Source organism: Benincasa hispida, chromosome 5, assembly GCF_027475165.1.
Source record: "Benincasa hispida cultivar pf3 chromosome 5, pf3_genome.v1.1, whole genome shotgun sequence".
NCBI classification, from domain to species: domain Eukaryota; kingdom Viridiplantae; phylum Streptophyta; class Magnoliopsida; order Cucurbitales; family Cucurbitaceae; genus Benincasa; species Benincasa hispida.
This window is the reverse complement of record NC_143482.1, coordinates 36066011-36088445: the sequence shown is the minus strand read 5'-3', so window position 1 is coordinate 36088445 and position 22435 is coordinate 36066011. Positions and strand designations below refer to the sequence as shown.

The window sequence follows — 22435 nt, the reverse complement described above, 5'->3', positions numbered from 1 at the left end:
TATTTCTAAAGCGAAATAAGAAATTCATATATTTAATAACAACTTTATCAATTTACAGAATGAGTTTATTGTTTACAAATCACGAGTTTTAGGACATAAAACCCAACACATGGCACTGGCGAATTGTGGAATTTTTGGTGAGTTTTGGTTCAGGTTGGACGTTCTTGAAGGGTTCTTGTTTAAACTTTATTTATCCACTGGATTTGGGTTAATTCTTGACTTGTCTTCAAGGTTGGATCATCAAATTGGTTTTTCTTGAAGCCGTTGTGTACTGTTAAGCAAGCTCAAGTATATTTTGGACTTTTTTGGTGAGTAATTTATGTCTTGAAAACTATTTGGAACATTATCGATGTATGAGGATTGGTTTTAACCCTTAATTGTTGGTTTATGTTTAGGTTGGATTACTTGTGAGTTTAGGGGACGTTTTGAATCATTTTTCTACTTGGGTAAGTGTAGTTAAGACTTCTAAAATCATTTTACGAATGAATTTAGGTTAGATGGTTAAATTAGAGTTATTTTGCCTTTGTCCTAGAACCTAACTCCAAGATGGAAAAGTTAGAAGAAAGATTACCTTACTGGGTTTAATTTGCTATCATCTTTGGGCTTAATATCAAGGTAAGCTACTTACTACCGATTCACCCTCGAAACTAAATGGTGTTAAGTATGTGGTTCATTCTGTATGTTGGATTGAAATGCTGACTTATTGTGTGGCTGTTGAAGGGGTTATGGGGGTTTATGTTTATGCCATGGAAATTATGCTTTCATGTGATTGATGCGGTGTTCGAATGATAGATAGACCTTGTGATTGTTTTGGAAACTCTTAAGCATGATTTAAGATTATGATTGTATACTTATGACTATGTTAGACTAATAGTGACTGTTAGTGTTTTTATCGGGCTATGCACATCGCATGTTGTGAGCTTTCGAGTTGACACCTTATGTCTATGTTTCGGTGCTCCTTTGGGATCACTGCTCATGCTTATGATTGTGCCCCTCTGGGGTCACTACTTATGAAAACGTGCCTTTAGGTTCACCCTTATGCTTATGCCTATGCCTATGCACTTGATAACAGTTCACCTAGTGGGCCCAGTAGTGAGTCGCTTACTGGGTATATTTATATCAATTCTTTTTCTCTTCATGTTCTCAAGTAAGGGAAAAGACCAGACGGTGAATGACGGGAAGAATTCGTGACCCGGCTGTTGGACTTGACATTGTTTCTGCACTTAGGTTTTTTTTAGCTAGACATGATTTGGTTAGGATCTAGTGTTTTAAACTCTTCGTTATTTGCTTAATTTGTTCTAAATTAGAGTTAGAGGTACCCCGAATGCGTTTTCAATAATTTATTATGAAATAGAGGTTTTATTTCTCTTTTTCAAACTTTTCTACAAGTAATATACTATCAAGCTTATGCATGCATGTACTAGCATCCTAGAAATATTTTAGAAAGTTGGGTCGTTATAAAAATTTTATAATTTATTCTTCACATTTGAGTTTTGCTTCAATTTAGTCCATATGTTTCAAGATTTACCCTTTAAAACTTGATTAATCACTAAATATTCATTTTCCATTGTTAATTTATGTTAATAAATTTAAAATCATTAAAGTAATTATAATTAATTAAGTTTTACATTTTTTATTACGTTTAAAATTAAATTTAAATTTCACTTCATAATTATTTTTTAATTAATTAATAGAATTTGAAATCAATGATTGAAATTGAGTATTTAATGAAAAATTAAGGTTAAAAATGTAAAATCATGAAATCTAGAGATCAAATTGAAACAAAATTCAAATCTCAAGAGTAAAATTATAACATTTTATAACTTAGAGGCTAAATTGAAACAAAATCCAAAACTTGATGATTAAATGTGTAATCAATTTAGGGATCAAATAGAAACTAAAGCTAAAATGTGGGGAACGAAAAGGTATTTATCTCAAAAGAAAAAAAAAATTAATTCAAATGCTATTATTTTTTAAAAACAACCATGAAAATTATTAGTTTTTTTAAGAACAAAACGTATTTAAATTAATAAACAGAAATATAGTAAATACAAGTATAGAAATATAAATATTACCAAGTGGAAGAATGGGTCCAAATCTATAAGATTATTTGGTATCTTTAGTTTAGTGTTTAATTTTGAAAATAAGTCATTTTGGAAAAAAATTATAATATTTAACGATGGTTCAAAATAGTTTTTGAAATATTTTTAAAGTATATTTTAAATCATTTTTATCAAGAGAGTTTAAATAAAAATGATGTTTTGGAAAAACACATATTTACATAATCTTTCCTAAATAAGTTTTAAATCTTTACCCTATAGTAAAAACAATAAAAATAAAAATATATGAAGATTGAACTATAACACTCCAGAAGTTTTTTATAAGAAAATTGCATTGTATGACAATTACATTTTAAAAAACCAAAGTCATGATTTCAATTTTTTTATTTTTTAATTGTAGGTGTGACAATCATATAACAATCATATGAAAATTACATAGAAATCAGATAGTAATCACATAATAATTACATAGAAATCAGATAACAATCAAATTTTCAAGAGAAGTTTTTTTGACATGTTTGCAAAAAAGCAAAACCTAAAGATACACACTCAATTTTCATTTTTTTTTTATTAAAGTTACAATTGCCCCCCCTTTTTTTTTTATATGAAGATTGAACTATAAGAATTGTGATTCTAGTTTAAATCTTCTTTATCTCTATTGTAAAAAATAAATAGAGTTTAATTTGACGGATAAATCACTCATTAGTATCTAACAAATTTCATTGAAGTGTTAAACTAAAATATATAAATCATAGTTTTATGACCTTTCTAATTATTATTTTTTAATGATATTTTCGTACTAGAAAAATATCTTAGAATCTGAGATTATTATTATTATTATTATTATTATTATGTTTAGTATCCTTATTTCTAACTCTTGAATTTGGAGAAATATGAGAAAAATAAAGACATGTTGATATGAATGGCTTCACCACCATTGGATCTGCCGATCTGCAAGTAAGATCAAATTCAACCAACCGTTTGTTTCAGCTCCTTCTTCTTCGCCATTTCTGCTTTCTTTTCTCCTCGCCGGCGCTGGTTCGCCGCCGGCTTCTCTCATTCCGGTGAACTTGAAGTGAATTGTAGTGGCATCAACCGTAAAAATCCCCCAAATTGAAGGTCATTTTCCAATCCACGTTATCTTCCTCCTTTTTCCATATCAAAATTCAGATTCCCATTTTGCCAATTCAATCTTCCATTCTCCTGTTCCTGCTGATTCTTTTTATCCAGCAGTTTCTACATTCACCCGTTTAATATTTCCTTGGGTTTTCTAGGGTTTACTTGTGCATTTTTCGGGATTGAATTTGGACTACGAATCGGTTTCTTGATTCCCAGTTTCTTTTGTGTTATTGGGCGGGGTTGATTGATTCTCCTTTTCGTTTTTTGGTAGAGCTATCTTGTTCGGAATTTGAAATCCGAGGCTTTGTATATTGTGAATTGTGAATTATCTGTTTTTCATCTAGAATTTTGCTTCTGAGATTTTCGATCATCTATTGTGTTTGGTCAATATATTTTTTGGGGTTTTCTTTTTCTTGGATTTTCTTGGGTTTCTTGTTAAATTAGCGTGTTCTTGGCCTTCCTATGTAATTCCGTAAGAAATGCCGAACTCCAATTTCCAAGACGCGATGTACGGTTCCGGAGTCATGAACAACGGTGGCCGGGATTTGGATAGCATTCAGAACCGAGTTGGCGACGAAGATGACGACATCAACGGCGGGGAAGAGTCTATAGATAACCCTCAGATGCGCTTCGAAGACTCTGGGGGAATGAGCGGCTCGGTCGCGGTAATGAACCGAGTCCAAGACGTTGTTCCTTCGGCGTATGTTTCCGGCTCTGATTACAACCCTTTGACTGGAAACGGCGGTGCTGACCAACTTACGCTGTCGTTCCGTGGGGACGTTTACGCTTTTGACTCTGTATCGCCGGACAAGGTTTGGTTTTCGATTGGGTGTCGATAGTCTTCGTAAATTGTGTATTAGTTGTGTAATTATTATTCTACTTGCTGAAGATTTATACTATTTGAAATTGGGTTTGGCTAATTTGCAAACAATTTGATGATTAGTGCTGGAGTTGTATGAAAGAGTTGATTTAGCCAAGACTCGATGCTTCTTTATGACATGCAACTTCAAGCTCGTTTTACAAAGATTTTGTTGTAATTTATTCAAATTGGGACCAGTTTTGCACAATATAATATTGTTGGTTTAAAGGATTTTCTGAATTATTAGAGAAGGCGAATAGTTAGAATTTTTTTTGTTTAGTTTCTTACGAGACTTCTCTGTATTGTTGGAACTTTTGGATGATGAATGGAAAATTTTGTTTCTTTTAAAAAATGATTAAAAAAGAAGGAAAAAAATATGTTGATAAATGAACGAATTGTGGGAGTTGAACTTGAGACTATGGTTGTCAAATTAGATTTAGGAAGGATTTAGTGCAAAGTCCACATATGCCATACCATACCATCTAAAGGTTTTGTTTTGAGGTTCAAGTACATGGGCACGAACATGAGGGGTTTTAAGTTTTTTCGTGGTTAATTTTGATAGGTGCAAGCCGTGCTTTTGCTTTTAGGTGGATATGAACTTCCTTCTGGTATTCCTGCAGTTGGAAGTGTTCCCGTCAACCAACAGGTAATGCAAACTATTATTTGAATGGTCCATTTTCCTGATATATTGGCTTAAACCATCTGCTATTCTTGATTTCCTACCACATTTACTTTTGTTCTAATTCTTACAGGGTACAGATGGCTTTCCTGTCAGGTCGGTTCAACCACAAAGAGCTGCTTCATTGAGTAGGTTTAGAGAGAAGAGAAAAGAAAGGTGTTTCGAGAAGAAAATTCGTTACAGTGTGCGAAAGGAAGTTGCACTCAGGTATAACTTATGAGTAGATATCAGTTTGTTTACATGTTAGAAGGTAGAAGTTAAGTCAAGGGAGCATAGAGAACTCCCTTCCTCTCACACTCTCACTCAGAGATCAAGTACAAAATTACCATAAAGATACTCTCTGCCAGACTCTATATTCCCTATCTCTTATCCTAACTAACTAATATGCTTTGGTCCAGTACAAACTGTGACATCATCCTACACGTCTCGTCCTTTCCTTGTTTACCAGCATACACCTTAGTGATTGGGCCTACCAGTATGTCAATCACAAGTAGAATGAACGAAGAACGATTGGATAACAGCAGGGATAGGATAGTATGGAACAGCTATATTATGATTACTTGGGGAACACTCAATCTTGGTCGTGTTCGAATGGGGTTTTCTGAAACATTAGGTTTTGAGGCAGGTGGCATTTCAATTTTAGATCTTCAGATGAGGAGAGGTCAAGGAAGTTTCTGATGTAGAAAAAATGTTTTATTGATGAAACTTAGGGGGGTGTTTTCTGTCGCTCCTCTTTTTCCCCCTTGTTTACTATTTCCTACCCATATTAAAGTACTTTGCATCCTAAATATAGACTATTATAACCCAGACTAAAAAAGTTCACACCCTAAACACATACTATTATAACCTACAGACTTATAATCCACAAACTATAATAACTAACTCAGTGTCCTAATTACCTCCTTGGAGGTTTTATAGATGTTTAATGGGCTGCTCATAGTATTGCAGAACTTTTACTTGAATTAAAGAAAATAAGAGCTGCTGATGGAGAGGAAGTTACAACATCTGAAAAAGATGGAAGTTCATAGGAATACCTTATGGTTTTCTTTGATCTTGTGAAAAGAAAACTATATTTCTAGTTACTTTCAGAAAAAGAAGAGAATTTATGGCTATGTTGATGTATGGCAGAAAACATATCTTAAGGTCTGTTCGTAATTACGTTTGGAAGGGTCGAACTCACGTTTAGAGTAATTTTAACTGTTTTACATGTTTGGTAAAACATGTTATTTCGTCATTTTTTAAACATCACTTCAATTTACTAGCTTTTGAAGCAGCTTTCCTAAAATTCTGCCATATTCTCTAACTAATTGTTTTAAATTACAATCCCATCCTTTTATATATCTTTTTTTCCTTCCACATCTATTTCATCCTATATTAATATATCAACAAAATTTTGACTGATTAAATATTTTTTATAACAGTTGTTTTCCTAAACTTTTATCAAATAGTTTAGATTAAATAAAATAACTTACAATTTAAATCACTGGTCCAATAAATGTTAAATGTTAATAAACAAATAATTTAAGTAATGTCTAATTTATTTGCTTTCTTATGTTTAAAATTGAAATTTACTTAACAATAATATATTTTATATGATTGCTAATTTTCTGAAAGCACAATTTCCAAATATTATTTTAAAAGTTACAACTATCTCAAACGAAGATGAGTGAACTTTAAAATGCATTTTTATTAGTTCAGAGTGGTTTCTGTTGCATGCAATTCAATGTGATATTTATGCATCATCCAGAGTATATAGCTGAATTAATTTATCGCATTATTCCCAATTTATTGTCTGCAGTGCTCGCATATGTTATTTATAATAATAAATAACAAAATATAAAATATGAAAAATTTTCAAGATTCTCCACTTTCTCCAAAATTTATGGGTTTTGCCCAATGTATGTGTCTTAAAAATCTACAAATGGCCACTTATTTATAGAGATTTTGGCAAGTAGGATGTGGCACATTTGAACATCAAGCATAGATTGTTGTATGATATATGACCAACACATGTGGTAATGGAAGGAGGACACCCTGCTGTTGACACTAAGTTTGGGCATCTATCTAACACATATTATAATATTTATAATACAGTTCAAGAATTTAAACTAGTTATATCAAATGCTAAAATCATTAAAGGAGAGAGAAGATCATTTTGTCTGAGACCTGTTCTAACATCTCTCGTCTGGACTCATCAGAATGCAGCGGAAGAAGGGCCAGTTTATATCCTCTAAAGCTATTGGTGATGAAGTGGGTTCTTCTTCAGTTTTGTCTCAGACTTTGGATTCTGGACAAGATGATGGCTTGTTGGAAACCTCGTAAGTATTTGTTAATCCAAGTCAAATTTTCTAACTTTAAATGACCCTGCTGGTAGTGTGAGGATCATCAGTGTGTCACTTTACTCTCCAACCATTCACTTTTCTCCTGATGATGATAATATATGCTTGAGTTGCCAGTTAGTTTTGCTTTGCATCCAACTAGAATTTATATCAATGCTAGAAGGAATATAACAATGCTCAATTCTAATTCGTACTGGAACAACAAATTCATTGATTTGTTTTCTTTTTCCTAATATTGTCATCCATTATTCTTTATGCAGATGTACACATTGTGGAACCAGTTCAAAATCTACTCCAATGATGCGTCGTGGGCCTGCTGGTCCAAGGACTCTGTGCAATGCATGTGGGCTCAAGTGGGCCAATAAGGTTTGTTTGTTAATCTAAAATTAAGATTCCTTTAGGTGATATATCATCGTCCATGAAATGATTTACACTTATCTTGTCTTGGGCTGAAACCTGCACAATTTTTTGGAGCTAAGTGATGGGGGAAGGTATGTTGTTTAACCTTTAATTATCGAAAACATCTGTGCTAGGCGTGTGGTTTCATCTAGAAGATGCTTTCAGTTGGTTGATAATAGCTTTAAGTTATTTTTGCCGATCAGTTTTGGGTTTTAGATTTTCATTGGTTGGGAAGGAATACTAATACGAACCAGACCTTGAGAGTATTGAGGATTGCCTTTCGTTGTAGCATTAAAAATTTCGGGGTGGTTTTATGTCTACTTTGATATCAGTGGTATATTTGGTTAAAAATCACTTTTGGTCCCTAAGCTTTTATTAAAGAATTATTTAATCTCTCAACTTTGATTTGTAACGATTTAGTTTCTATACTTTCAAATTTGTAATAATTTAATCCCTATGTTTTCAAAATTGTAATAATTTAAATCGTATACTTTCAAATTTCTAAAAATTTAATCCCTATCATGAAAAATTTCATCAAACTTAATTGTCAATTTTGATTATGGTAACGACATAGTCTTTATAATTTATAAACAAACTTAACCCTCATCCGTTTATCTTTTTTAATTTTCTTTTAATAAGAGAACTTTTTCAGTGAACTCTTAATCAGTTTATCAATCTACGCATGTAAGAAATTTCATTAAATCTTAATAGTAAATTGTAAAGTACAAGTATTAAATTGATACTTATTAAAGTTCAGAGACTGAATTGTTACAAATTTAGAAGTAGAAAAATTAAATTGTGACAAATTTGGAAGTAGAGGGATTAAATATTAAAAATTTGGAAGTAGAGGGATTAAATTGGTACAAATTTATAACTATAGGAACTAAATTATTACCCAATACAAACTAATCTAGGGACTAAATACCAAAAGTGACTTTTAACCTACATATTTTCATAACGTTTATGGTGAAGGTAAAACTTGTTTTGGAGACAGTAGTTTCCATTTGTGGAATCTTCTGCTGTATGCCAGTAGATAGATTTGGATGCAATCAGTTGCCTGATGTTTAACGTTGTTCTTAACAATGAGTTCCACAGCACCACCTTTTGCCTTATTTAGTTGATAGTCAAGTTCATAAAGTATGTTGGTTTCTTTCCCACAATTTTTCGTATGAACTGTTAGATTGTGATTCACAGAGATATATTAGCTGCATTTTGTAGTAAACTAAATGTTTAATGACATGTCAATGAATTAATTACTTTCATCGAGGTCTCATTAGCAAACTTTGAATGCAACAGGGAATTTTGAGGGATCTTTCCAAGGTATCAAACACTGGCATTCAAGAACCCTCTGCAAAAGAGACTGAACAGGTAGACACTTAAAATTGAGTTAAGAAAGAGTCGGTGGTTAAGGCTCCATTTGGTAACCATTTCATTTTTTATTTTTGTTTTTGAAAATTAAGCCTATAGGCACTACTACCTCCAAGTTTTTTCCTTTGTTATCTACTTTTTACCAATGATTTAAAAAGCCAAGCCAAAATTTGAAAATTAAAAAAAATAGCTTTTAAAAACTTTCTTTTGTTTTTGAAATTTTGCTAAAAATTCAACTGTTGTACTAAAAAAAGATGCAAATCATCGTAAGAAAATGGTAGGTTTAATTTTCAAAAACTAAAAACCAAAAACTAAATGGTTACCAAATGGGGCCTAAATAAGAGCGGCTAATTCAAAAAATTAAAATACTTTTATGCATTTCGATAATGTTTTTGGTTTCTGTTGTCTTATTTCTTATTCTTTACTCTTTTAGAAATTTTCCTGATTTCCATTCAAAACTGACGGTTTTTAAAACATGGCTCTCAAACTGTTAGGGGTTAGGAAAGTTCCATCTTCCATTCGATGTGGAAACGTTAGTTTGTGATCTTAAACTCTCCCTTTTTTCTTATATCAGAGCGACGGCGAAGCTGCTAATGAATCCGATGCTGCAATTAATGTGGATATTCTCACTTCTAATGGTGATAAATAGGCTATAAACCACAAAAGGTAGATGTAAAAAAGTTGATTAACAGACTTTTTGCTTAGTGCTTGCTGGTTGAAGTTAGAGCATTCGAGTATTCCAACAAAATTATATGGAAATTCTTCATGCTCTGCTCTGTGCACTTTAGAGAGTATAAGAAGAACCAAAAACAATAAAAGAATTGCTTTCACCATTAGTCACCAATCATGTAGCTGAAAATAGATGGGATTCAGAGGGTGGGTGGTGAAAGATTTTGCGGTCTTCAATGGCCTTTTGGTCAAACTAGAAGAAGAAGCTTCTCACTTATAAGAAGCTCCGATCAAAGGCTGATGAGTTGAGTTGCCTCCACTTGATGATATGAAATTAGTAATGTTATCTTATTCTTCTTCTACAATGTCTGAAGATGTATATGCAATCTTCCCCATGTAAAAAGGGCAATTAAATACTTCAGATCACTTTTTTTTTTTTTTTTTTTTTTTGCGCTCATTTTTACACCCTTATTTTTCATTTTCTTATTTATAGCCTAGAAGTAAATAATATGTAGTGTAATTTCTGACCTCTTACCAGGGGTAATTTAGTTACTTTGTATGTGAGGGTACAATAATTTCATCTTCTTGCTTTTCATCTTTCCCTTATGGTATGAGAAGTTGAAGATTCGTTGATGTATTCGTAAATGAGGACTCGACATTGATATTAAGAACTAATTGATGTCTCCGGCATATTTATAAATATCCAACATGAAAAAAAAAAAAATATCATTAACTATCCACTATAAATATCAATACCAATAACAAAATCTATAACTTGATTTGGCAGGAAAACAACTTTATTAGTTATTATATTTCTTATAAACTTTTTAGTTGACAGAAATGTGCGTGAATACATTGGTATTTTAATTTTGGTCATTAAATTTAATATGGTTATTAAACTTATACAAATGTAAGATCGTTAAGCAAAATAGAATGTACAATAAATTCTGCTCACTTTATTAAAAGATCAGAAAATATGAAACAAATTAAACAGGATAGCTAATGAATAGTTTAGATACAAGTGGCACTTAAAATACAATTCTAATACTTCCCTCCAGATGGAACCATAAATTTAGAACTCCCATCTTGAACAGCAAATAATCAATGAAGAACGAAGCAACGCCTTAGTGAAAATATCAGCAAGTTGAAGCTGAGACCGAATAACAAGGCAACAATTTGACATCTCCATGAACTATATGATATCTTGTGAAAAATCAGATTATTGATAATATGAATAGCAGACTCATTGTCATAGAAAATAATACTAAAGATAACAAAGAAGCTTGCATATTAGTTAACAACTGTTTCGACCAGATCAAGTCACTAGTCATAGTAGCAATAGCTCGATATTCGACTTCAACAGATGAACGAGAAATAGTGGTTTGTTTCTTTGCTTTCCATGAAACAAGAGTCGCCTAAAAAACCACAAAAGCCAGAAATCAATTTACGTGAGTCTAAACACAATGGCCAATCAGTATAAGAGAAGACTTGAAGTTGAAAAGTAGATGTTGGGTGAAGAAGAACACCCTGTCCTGGACAACCTTTTAAGTACTGTGGCAAAAAAATGAGCAACTTTGAGATGAGACTGATGCGGTTTAGATACATATTGACTAAGCTTATGTATTGCAAAGGTTATGATAGACCAAGAGACTGTGAGATATAACAAACGCCTAATAAGACGTCTATAAACTGAAGGACCATCCAAAAAGTCACCTATATCATTTAGGAGCTTGACATTAGGATCCATAGGCAATGTGGTCGATTTAGAACCTAACAATCCATTATTTTTAAGCAACTATAAGGTGTAAAGTCAATGAGAAAAAAGAAAAGAAAAGAAAAGAAAAGAAAAGAAACCTTTGGATGATCTAACCAACGGCCCAAAAACCAACCAAAAACACCTAGATCTTTCAACTTAAAATCAATGTTCAAATGGTGTTTCAGTTCATCAACAATTTTGAAGAAGCCCATGTGATTATTATGTCATCAAAATAGATGTGATGAGAACTTCCAGTCCCTCTAACAAACAAAGAATAATCTGACTTTGATTGTGTGAAACAAAAACAAAGAAAAGCAGCAGAAGCTTGTATGAAGTTTACATACAAGACACTCTCCCTTAGGTATTGTTATGCTTATACCTCATAGACAAATCCATATAAACTTCTTAAAATAAGTCTCCTGTAAAAATGCATTATTGACATCTAATTGAATAAGTGGCTAATTTTTAGAAACAACAAGTGTTAAGTAAGATTACCTTGACAATCACCCCTTTAACAACAGGAGAAAATGTCTTAGTGTTATCGAATCCTACATATTGAGTATATTCTTTAGCTACCAACCGCGCCTTAAAACGCTTCACAAAGCCATCTGCTTTGTGTTTAACTTTGTAAACCCACTTGTATCCAATAAAATATTGATGGGAAGGTAGAGGAACAACTGACCAAGTTTGATTAGCTTCCTTCGCTTGATCAACATTCATAGCATCACGCCAATGAGAATGAGGGTCTGCTTCATGATAATATTGAGGTTCATACAAAGCCGATACATTGAGAACAAAAATTCTTAAAAGAATGAGATCACTTCTGATAAGACAAATAGCTATGCAGTGGAAATTTTGTATTAGACATCTCCACTGGAAGATTATATGAAGAAGATTACAATGATAAGTCTTGTAAGTAAGAAATTTCTTTAACAACCGAGAAGACTTTCAGGTAGAAACAGGCAATGACTCATGTGGTTGAGAAGCAACAATACCATGAGTAATATCATCAACACCTTCATCAGATAAGGGAGCAACATTGCCAGCAGTAACAAGATTATCATCAATATTAGCAGAAGCAACATCAACAATAGAATTTTGTCAGGACGATTCACACAAAAGAATTGATGAAGAACTCCCTTGTTAGCAAAAAAATTCAGCAAAAGACAGTTGAAGAGCATTATCCTACTGAAACTACTTAATAGAAACATTAAATTGTATCTCAAGAAAGTATCAATATTCACCATGAGTGCTGGATTGGTAAGGACCCTATACAACACAATATATTAGATAAAAAAGCTGTATCAACAATGTGATTATGTGACTGAAAAGACAACCTATGCTGTTTGGCCAATGAACTCAAACAAGGAGAGGAATTTCTATGTTGAACGTTCATATTAGGCAATACATTCGCCAAAACATGCAAGTGTTTAGCAAAAGGATGTTCTAATTGAAGGGATCGAATCTCGTAGTGGAAGTACGTGAACGCGTGTAATTTTAATTACATTTCGAATATATAGAAAAATACATAGAAGTTTAAACATATTTAACTAAACATGATTTATACAGAAGATTTTTAGAGAATATATGGAATTACCTTTGAAAACTATCTTCAATATATTCACCAAATCCTCATTATAATCACGATCTTAGCAATTCTTCTTTGGTCTCGAATAGGACACTACCACCAAGATGTTCCCTACTATTCTCTGGCAAGGAAAAGTTTCGTGGGACCTTTTTGGAAGATTGGGAAGAAGTTTACGCTTTTACCGGAAAAACTTTTTTTCAGTAAAATATTGTGTAAGTGATGAGAGATTGAGTGAGTTGGGAGAGGGATCTTTTGTGAATGTTAGAGAAGAACTCTTCTTCTTCATTTTATCAATACATAACTATTAATATTTTGCAGTGAGGAGGGAGACAACCCCTCCCTCACATTAACCCATGTTAACTCTCCTGTAACTGTAGGGGAATTAATTTTTTAATTAAAAATTAAATCATATTTAATTAATTTTTTAATTAAAAATTAAATCATATTTAATTAATTTTTTAATTAAAAATTAAATCATATTTAATTCAATTAAAATAAATGAACCTTAACTAATCTAATTAATTAAATATCATATATTTAATTAATGTTACATTTGAATCATATTCAAATGCATTTTCCTCTCATATATTATAGTTTTAATATGAATATCATTCATATTAAATTTATCCTATAGTTATAATATGAATCTCATTCATATATTTAATATTTGAATCTTATTTAAATGCATTATTCTCTCATATTATATAGTTTAATTTTGAATCTCATTCAAAATTACCTACATGATATAATGAATCTATATACATTATATTAATTGTATCATATACAATTAATTTAAATTTCCTTATAATTTGAATAGTTCAAATTCTTCCAAAACTAGATATTTCTTGTTTTATCCTTAGTAAGCTAGCAAGGGGACCTAATGAACCTATAGATTAGAAGTTCAAATGATATGAGATTAATTAATTCAACTCTTTAATTAAATTAATCAACATTCATTAATTGTAGGTCACTCCATCCCATAACTGCACTTTTCGTACGGTAGATATAATTATATGTCCATGGATATAACCAATTATCAGTAAGTCAATGATTGATGTCAAAAAGTGCATGTTTTTTACCATCTATTTTAGTACTTTTTTATAGTCAAAAGACACTTTTTGCGATATTATGGTCCCGAGATGACTTAAATTGAGCTTTGGAGGGTCTTAATGAGCTTAAAAGATGTTATTTGCTAATTTAGTGTTGATATGGTGAATTTTGACCAATTTTTGGATGTTTCTGTAGATTTTTTAACTGATGTGCCTGTAGCAGTAAAGTGATAAGCCCGCACCAGAAAGCCCTAATTTTCCAGATTCATGCCCAGCCAATTATAGTTGCTATTTTCTCGATCAAAACTGTTATTCAACCATTAAAATGATGGGTAAACATCCATACCATGATTTTAGGCTATTCATCAACTAATTTGGGTCTATATAAAGGATGGGAAGCCTACTCCTTCATGAATCAACTCTCCATCACCGAAATAATCACCATCTACCACTATTTTTGCCATATTTCACACTCTCGGTCGTTTTCTCAGTTTTTTAGGTCAGTAGTCTTAAGAAAGAAAGTTCCTCTAAGGCGTAGTGACTCTAGGTCATCTCCTCCCATGAAAGCATCTGGTGAGGAAGGATTCTACCTTGAAAAAGGGGAATCAACTTAGGGAAAGACTAAGGAATTGAGAATTTGTCCCAAGACCCTTGAGTTGTATTATTCCAGCATTTATTATTCATTTATTTCTTGTTTCTGTTTTCTTTATTTACCAATTGAACATCATCTTATAGCTATGATTTTCGATTTAATGAAATTCATTCTTTTATCATAAGTCATGAGCTAAATTCTTTGAGGGGTTCATGTTGAAAATCAAATCCCGAGCGAAAGCATTAGGACCGTCTTGCATTCGATTTTTCATTTTGTAGAAAACAAAAACAACAATTAAACAGAATAGTAAATAGAATAAACATCATAAAAGCATGCTTTAATGGAGGAAAATAAAAGGGAGAACTATTTCTTACCTTTGAAAATTCCCAAATTTCTCAAATGAACATCTCCTCAATTGATCTTGCTGACATTACCACAAGAATACCTTGTTATTCTTTTAGGAATTTCGATAATTGGATAAGTGGTATCCAACAATTGGAAGAGGAATAAGTAGAGAGATTTCTTTGAGAGAGAATAGAGAGGATTTCTTTTTGGTGGCTAGGTTTAAATCACCAAATGAATTCTTTTGCCCTAAAAAAGGCCATAAGGAGGAATTTATATGGAAAAGGGTTAATCCCTTCTCCAAGTCTTTCCTTTTCTACCCTTGTGCTAAATTAATCAAATAATCTTATTTAATTAATTAACACATCAATTAAATAACCATATATATTAAATCCAATTATATATATATATAGAGTCAATTAATAAATATAAAATTTCTTAATCAATTAATTAACCATTAATTAATCAATTAGGTAACTATATTAAACCATTTTAATCTAGAGTTAATTAACATATAAATATAACATATTTATATGTATACAACTCTTTAGGAATCCAATTCCCATAAATTTAATATTTGAATCTCATTCAAATATCTCTCTCTCACATAATGTGAATTATAGATCCCATCTACAATCAATTATATATTAATCACATTAATATACAATTTCCTCAATTTCCTCAATTGATTCAAATAATTCAAATAATTCCTTATTAATATCCTTTAGTGAGCCAACAAGGGAACCTTATTGACCTACAGATCAGAAGCTTCAACGATACGAGATTAATTGGTTAAACTCATTAACCACATTAGTTAGTATTTGTTAACCGTGGGTACACTACACTAAAGACCCATAACTGCACTCTTCTCACTGCAGATATATTTTTGTGTCTTCGGATATAGACCAACAACACCAAGTTAGTAATTCAAGAGTGTTCATAACAACAATTGGGTCAAATTACCATTTTACCCTTGAGTTACCTCTGTATTCTTAAGTACCAGTGCTTCTTTAATAAACAACCTGTTTATGGTCCAAGCATTAAACAGAAACACCTCTCAGGCCAACAAGAGAGTAGAGTCCTTTGTTTAAGTCCCGAAGACACCACTTAAGGGAATACTCATCTACTTACCCTAAAGTCGGGAATGAGTGAATTCCATCTTGTATTATTATGTTTCCAACTCCTGACTCGGTCTTGTCTCCAAAATGGTAGGCTCATTGAGTTGGCGAACTGGCCACTCTCATCCATACAAATCAAAGGATAATACCTCGTGAACAGAAGTTCATAATATACTAAGGATTAAGACTAAGTTGCATAGGTCATCCTATTGAAATAGAAACTTAACTAGTCAAGGGTGTTACATCTAGTGGTTACTAGTTTGCAGTCTATATGCATATTCATTGCATAGGATACCTTTACTCGCATGTCACCTACACGAACATGTTGGATCATTGTGTTTGTATCAAGTACAAAGTGGGTCGTATCCATAGTGTTACCAGGATAAGATACCTTACCTTATCCCTATACTATAGATCCTTTAGGTTGTATCTTGAACATTAATCCCTATATGTCTCCACATACCGTTCAAGACTCATAAGACGACCTAGGATGTTAGTTGATTGGATTTAGGGTTATTAAGACAAAATAGAATACAACACAATCAATAACATTTATTGAATTAACATCGACAACTCTTTATTAATGAAATAACATCGATAATTCTTTATTGATGACGGTCAATTAATTACATTTACTATCTACGAGGTTTAGGGCATAAAACCCAACAATTCAGTTATATGAATACCTTAAGGTTTTATGGCTTAAGCAATGCTTATGTTTCATACCTCTTTGACTTATGCATTTTCTTTATTGAGTTTATGGAAAAATATTATTTAGTTAAACTGATCACTTAATTTAGCAATCTAGTGAAGTCTTAATGCTAAGAAGATTAGGATATAAACTGATGTCATGAAAGAATATGGAACCAAGAACTTAGGCATAAAAGGGTCACGTCATCCTAAGAATAAGGGACAACATATTGCAAAGAAACCAATCTTTAATTAATCTAAGATTCAGCTACCTATGGAAACATTAGGTAGTAGCTGCTTAGAACTCCTAAAGGAACTTGTGACAAGACCGAATAGGTGTAGATTTCTGCCCATGCATATTTCACTGTCTAGATTTCTGCCCATGTATATTTCACTGTCTTTGTGTGATGCAGCCGTATCACTTTTGGCATAGAACCCGAAAGGTTGAAACATACCTGCATCTCTATCAACATTTTTGTTTATTGCTTTTATCAACATTCGATCCCAAAAGCACTCATTTTATTGGTTATCTCTTGGTTTGCACTGAAAAGCTTTTTCTTAGAAAAATTGAATTGCATAAATAGCCTTGTGGGATTCGACTATTTGAGTACTTCAAGATTTATTACTTCATCGACAGTGTATGCTTGCACTTAGACCATATTTATTCACATTTCCATCACTCGTTCATATTTCGATCAAGTTTTTGGTGTCGCTGCTGGGGAATATTTTAAATTCAGTGTTTTTAGAAGTTGCTATTAGATGGTAGCCACATTATCTCTATCTCTTAAAATCTAATCTTGGTTTGCTTTTCTTTTATAGGTTGAGCTTAGTGCCTAAGAAAAGAGCTAATCATTTTTGAATTAGATCTATTGTTCAAAATAACCCATAGAATGGATCCACATTTCATTGCAACATTGACTGCACAATTCGCAGAATTGGCCAATACGTTGGAAAATCTATATGGGAGAAAGAATATCTCCATTGCTCATAAATACAAACTTTTTGACACTTTTTGTTTTGATTGTTGCGAAGATCATTTTGGTGGAAGATGTCCATATTTATCTATGTTTTGTGTTTATTGTAGAGAAAAACATGTACTTGACAATTATCCTTATAGTCCCGACTCCTTGTTTTATGTAGGACAAGAAGGTAGTCAAAGCTTGCTGAATCCTTTTCCGAATGAGCATAATCAAGGATGGAAGAAGTATTTTAAGACTTCATGTGAACCCCAACTAGATGTTGATAGCTTTGAATTAATGCTTAAAGGGCATCATAAACAGGTCCAACAAGAGGCACAAGTTTCAACAAGCATTAAAGAGCTTTGCAAGGAATATAAGGCGAATATGGGTGTCAAGATTGAAAGTGAAGCAACATCTCAATAAAATTTGGAGACCTAGACAAAAGATTATGCAAATGAATTGAAGATCAACCCACAAAGAACCTTGCTCAACAACATAGAAATTTTGAATGAAGAAGGAAACAAAAAATAAGGTGAAACAATGACATTTAAAAGTGGATTAGAAAAAAGAATCTATAGTGCACTTAGATGAAGCAAAGAAAGCATTAAGGATTTAGAGGAGAGAGAAGAGATCTTAGAAAACTCACTTGTAAAAACACAAAAAGAGAAGGAAAAAGAAAACGAAGTTGCAGTAGGCCATGTGGTCGCAACTTCCCAACAAGTAATGTTCAATGAGCCATTGACATTGAAATGCCCTAAGGAAAGTAAAGCATATTCTGCTAATTGATTTTTTGATACTTTTAGTTATTGTAGCTTGCAGGAAGCATTAAAAAGACTCAGGGAAGGAGTAGAAGAGATAATCATGGAGGAGGGACATATACAAGATGCAACTAAAGTTAGGTTCATAAGCATATGTCAATCACTTGAGCTGGTGAAAGGACATTTTAAGTCAACAAAGCCCTCCGTGTTCAAATCACCTCAACTTAGACTCAAATCACATCCATCGTGAAGACCTAGGTGCAAAATGAAAGAATAAGAACTCTTTCTCGCTACTAAAATTCTGATAAGTTAATATTCTTATTAACATAATAATAATAATAATAATAATAATAATAAAAAGAGCGAACTCAAGAGTTTTTGAATATGAACTAATGGTATTAACATGTGGGAACTCTGTCTAGGATGGTCTTGTTTAAAGAAGAGGTATTTAAGTTGACCATCAAGAACACCACGACTTGGAGACCCGCCTGGAAGTTCAAGTTGCTAAATTATGGAGTTGATATTCAAAACGAAGAAAAAACTAAAGTAATTATGGAATTCCTGAACTTTTTAACCATTTATTTTAAGTGTTTGAGGTGCAAAAAAGAGTTGAGAAGTGAAGTTGCGTGAAAAAACAATCAATTTGAAGATTTGGAGGGGCAATGTGAAGGAATCGAATTCCTGCAGAAGCGTGTGAACATCTTGCATTTAGACATTCGATTTTTATGGAAACAAAAATAGTAAAATAGAACATGCATTTATAGGATAAAGATTCAAACAAAACTATAAGCATGCTAGAAAAGAGGAAGAATAGAAGAAATCAAAACTCACCTTTGTTGATTCTTCTAGCTTTCCTCTTCCACGTTATCAACGGTCTTGAACTTCTCCAATGAAAAAGGACACCACTAACAAAGTTACCTTGCTATTCTCTAGGATTCCAAAGAACTTGAAAGAGTGGTCTCCAATAACTTTTGAGGAGGAAAATGGTAGAGAATTTTTAGAGAGAAGTTAAAGAGAAGGTGAAGGCTTGGAGGCTAGGTTTTTTGTGTAATGAAACCCTTTTCACTAAATGGGCTATAAGGATATATTTATATGGAGAAAGGTTAACCCTTTCTCAAAGTATTTCACTTTATACTCTTAGTACTCACTAATTAAATAACATTTATTTAATTAATTGGCGCATTAATTAAATAATCATATATTAAATCCCATTTAATATATATTTAATTAATTATCATAAATATCATATATTTATACTAACCTCCATCTCAATTATTTCTTAATTAATTAATTAATCAATTAAATAACTATATTAAATCATATTTAATATGGAGTTAATTAACATATAAATATCACATATTTATATGTATACATCTCTCTATGAATCCAATTCATATAAATCTAACGTTTGAATCTTATTCAAATATATATCTCTTACATAATTTGGATTATAGATCAATCTATAATTAACCATTATATATTAATCTCATTAATATAAAATTCCTTCATTTGATTTGAATTATTTAAATAATTCCTCGTTACTTAACCTTTAGTGGGCTAACAAGGGGACCTTATGAACCTACAAATTATAAGCTCAAATGATATGAAATTAATTGATTAAACTCATTTAATCCAATTAATCAATATTCATTAAATATCGATCACTCCACTAAAGGCCATTGAAGTAAAATTCATTAAAACAAGAAAGATAGTTTCCCAGAATAAACTAGAAAGTTAATAAATAACAAATAAGTAAAACATTTTTTCGGGGCCCCTAAAATAACATTTAAATAGATAATTTTATTGTACCAACATTAAGTTTTAAATAAAAACTTTTAAATAGCTCGAAAATTTAAATTGAGCGGAAGCGATTTACATGTCCCATATGGCACGATCACGGGTACCTCTTGTCACTCGTCAGTCTATTCTTAACCTTACCTAAAAAACATAAATTAAGAAAGGTTGAGTATAAAAATACTCAGTAAGTAACCCACTACCGGCGTCATGCTAAGCATCTATGTCCTCTAGATGCCACTCTCAAATGAGACGTGCATAAATCTCTACTTTCCATGGGATGGCTAACTAGTGAATAGTTGAACCCACTCTATCGTAGATTAGGTGTACCCACAAACCTCTGGTGAATCCCGAAGGAAACAAAAACCTCTGGTGAAGTCCCGAAGGAGATCACCACCTCTGGTGAATCCTGAAGGAAACAAGAAACTTTGGTGAATCTTGAAAGAAACACAAAATCTCTGGTGAATCTCGAAGAAAAGACAAAACCACTGGTGAAATCCCAAAGGAGATCACCACCTCTGGTGAATCCTGAAGGAAATAGAAACCTTTGGTGAATCCTGAAGGAAACAAAAACGTCTGGTGAATCCCAAAGGAAACACAAAATCTTTGGTGAATCCCGAAGGAAACATGAAACCTCTGGTAAAATCTGGAAGGAGATCACCACCTCTGGTGAATCCTGAAGGAAACACAAACCTCTGGTGAATCCTAAAGGAAACACAAACCTTTGGTGGGTGTCTAATTACGGGTAGGAGTAACTACCACTATCATAAACATAACATGCATCATAAAACATAGTCCCATGCAAATACATATCATCAAGCTCAACGTTCATCTAGCAATAATAACAACAAATTAACTTAGTTCATGTTGGCACTCAAAACATGCTGAACATAACCAAGGTTAACTTATTTATCCGTATGCATCTCAATGTAAGCAGTTTTAGAATCCTAAAAATTAATATTAAATTTATCGCCTAGCACATAGGTAGTTTCAGTAGTAAGATTACTTACCTCGAATTGAAATTCCAAAATTAATCCAAGAAACCAACCTCCAACAAAAACTTGAATTAATGTCTCAAACACTTTGTTTACTCCAAATTTATTCCAAACTTCACTCAAAGATTCAAATCTATACTTAAACAATAATTTAGGATTTAAAATCCAATTTCCAACATTTATAACTAATCCAAAAAATTCCATAGTCTTAATAGTCACTAATTATGCGTTCCAAAGCTCTGGAACTTATTGAATAGTATATTAACGACTTCAAAAACTTGAATCGATGCTCCAAATCTTATAGGTAAATCAAGTTGGCCCAAAATTCAGTGTGTGCTAAAGAACCAATGAAGAAATCCAAAGAAAAATCATCAACAACTCACCAAATAAAAAAATTCGATGAGCGGTGGTGACCAATGGACGCACAATGGCTATTTACAAGAAGATCATCAATAGTTCAATAGTTTTCCTAGTGTTGTATGTAGATGATATCCTACTCATTGGGAATTATGTAGGTTTACTGACTACAGTTAAGAATTGGCTAGCGACCCAATTCCAAATGAAAGATTTGGGAGAGACTCAGTTTGTTCTTGGTATTCAGATTTTTCGAGATCGAAAGAACAAAATGCTTGCACTGTCTCAAGCATCGTATATTGACAAGATATTGATCTAGTATTCGATGTCGAACTCCAAGAGGGGCATATTGCCTTTGGCACAGAGTTACTTTGTCTAAGGAACAATATCTTAAGACACCTCAAGAGGTTAAGGATATGAGATGGGTCCCCTATGCATCTTTCGTGGGCAGTTTGATGTATGCGATGTTATATACTAAACCTAACATCTATTATGCAGTAGGGATAGTCAGTAGATATCAATCTAATCCAGGATATGATCATTGGACAACCGTTAAGAAAATTCTCAAGTATCTACGGAGAACGAGGGACTACATACTTGTGTATGGTTTTAAGGATTTGATCCTTACATGATACACGGACTCTGATTTTTAGGCTGATAGCGATTCATAGAAATCCACTTCATGATCATTGTTCACCCTGAATGAAAGGGTATAGTATGGCGAAGCACCAAGCAGGGGTACATTGCGGACTCCACCATGGAGGCTAAGTATGTAACAACTTGTGAAGCTGCTAAGGAGGTCGTTTGGCTCAGGAAATTTCTAACTGATTTGGAAGTTGTTCCAGACATGTCAAAGCCTATCACACTTTATTGTGATAATAGTGGTGCTATGGCTAATTCTCGTTAGCCTAGGAGTTATAAGCACAACAAGCACATAGAGCGGAAGTA

General features: G+C 32.5%; 1 protein-coding gene and 1 long non-coding RNA gene across 3 annotated transcripts; one reads left to right on the top strand and one right to left on the bottom strand.

Moving 5' to 3' along the window:
* The first annotated feature begins 2834 nt into the window (after positions 1-2834).
* LOC120077925 (GATA transcription factor 19-like) lies at positions 2835-10087 on the top strand. Of its 2 annotated transcripts, XM_039032035.2 has the most exons (8): positions 2835-3179; positions 3657-3991; positions 4601-4684; positions 4791-4924; positions 6916-7035; positions 7317-7422; positions 8752-8823; positions 9398-10087. In XM_039032035.2, exons 2-8 carry the CDS (start codon positions 3659-3661, stop codon positions 9470-9472), a joined length of 924 nt encoding a protein of 307 aa, XP_038887963.1. In that variant the 5' UTR covers positions 2835-3179; positions 3657-3658; the 3' UTR covers positions 9473-10087. The 2 variants fall into 2 exon arrangements, with proteins under 2 accessions (XP_038887963.1, XP_038887962.1); XM_039032034.2 differs by having other exon boundaries at positions 2918-3991.
* Positions 10088-10519: 432 nt separating this feature from the next.
* Positions 10520-15045, bottom strand: LOC150036079 (uncharacterized). The gene is made up of 3 exons (XR_016529798.1): positions 14852-15045; positions 11931-11994; positions 10520-10907 (listed from the first exon to the last, which is right to left on the bottom strand). It is a non-coding gene; the product is annotated as an uncharacterized LOC150036079 (long non-coding RNA).
* Between the last annotated feature and the right edge of the window lie 7390 nt (positions 15046-22435).

Excerpts from the sequence above, each read along its gene's own strand:
- LOC120077925 (XM_039032035.2), top strand. The coding sequence starts at position 3,659 with ATGCCGAACTCCAATTTCCAAGACGCGATGTACGGTTCCGGAGTCATG. Across the intron at positions 7,423-8,751 it reads GGCTCAAGTGGGCCAATAAG|GGAATTTTGAGGGATCTTTC; the intron begins GTTTGTTTGTTA and ends TGAATGCAACAG. Across the intron at positions 8,824-9,397 it reads CTGCAAAAGAGACTGAACAG|AGCGACGGCGAAGCTGCTAA; the intron begins GTAGACACTTAA and ends TTCTTATATCAG.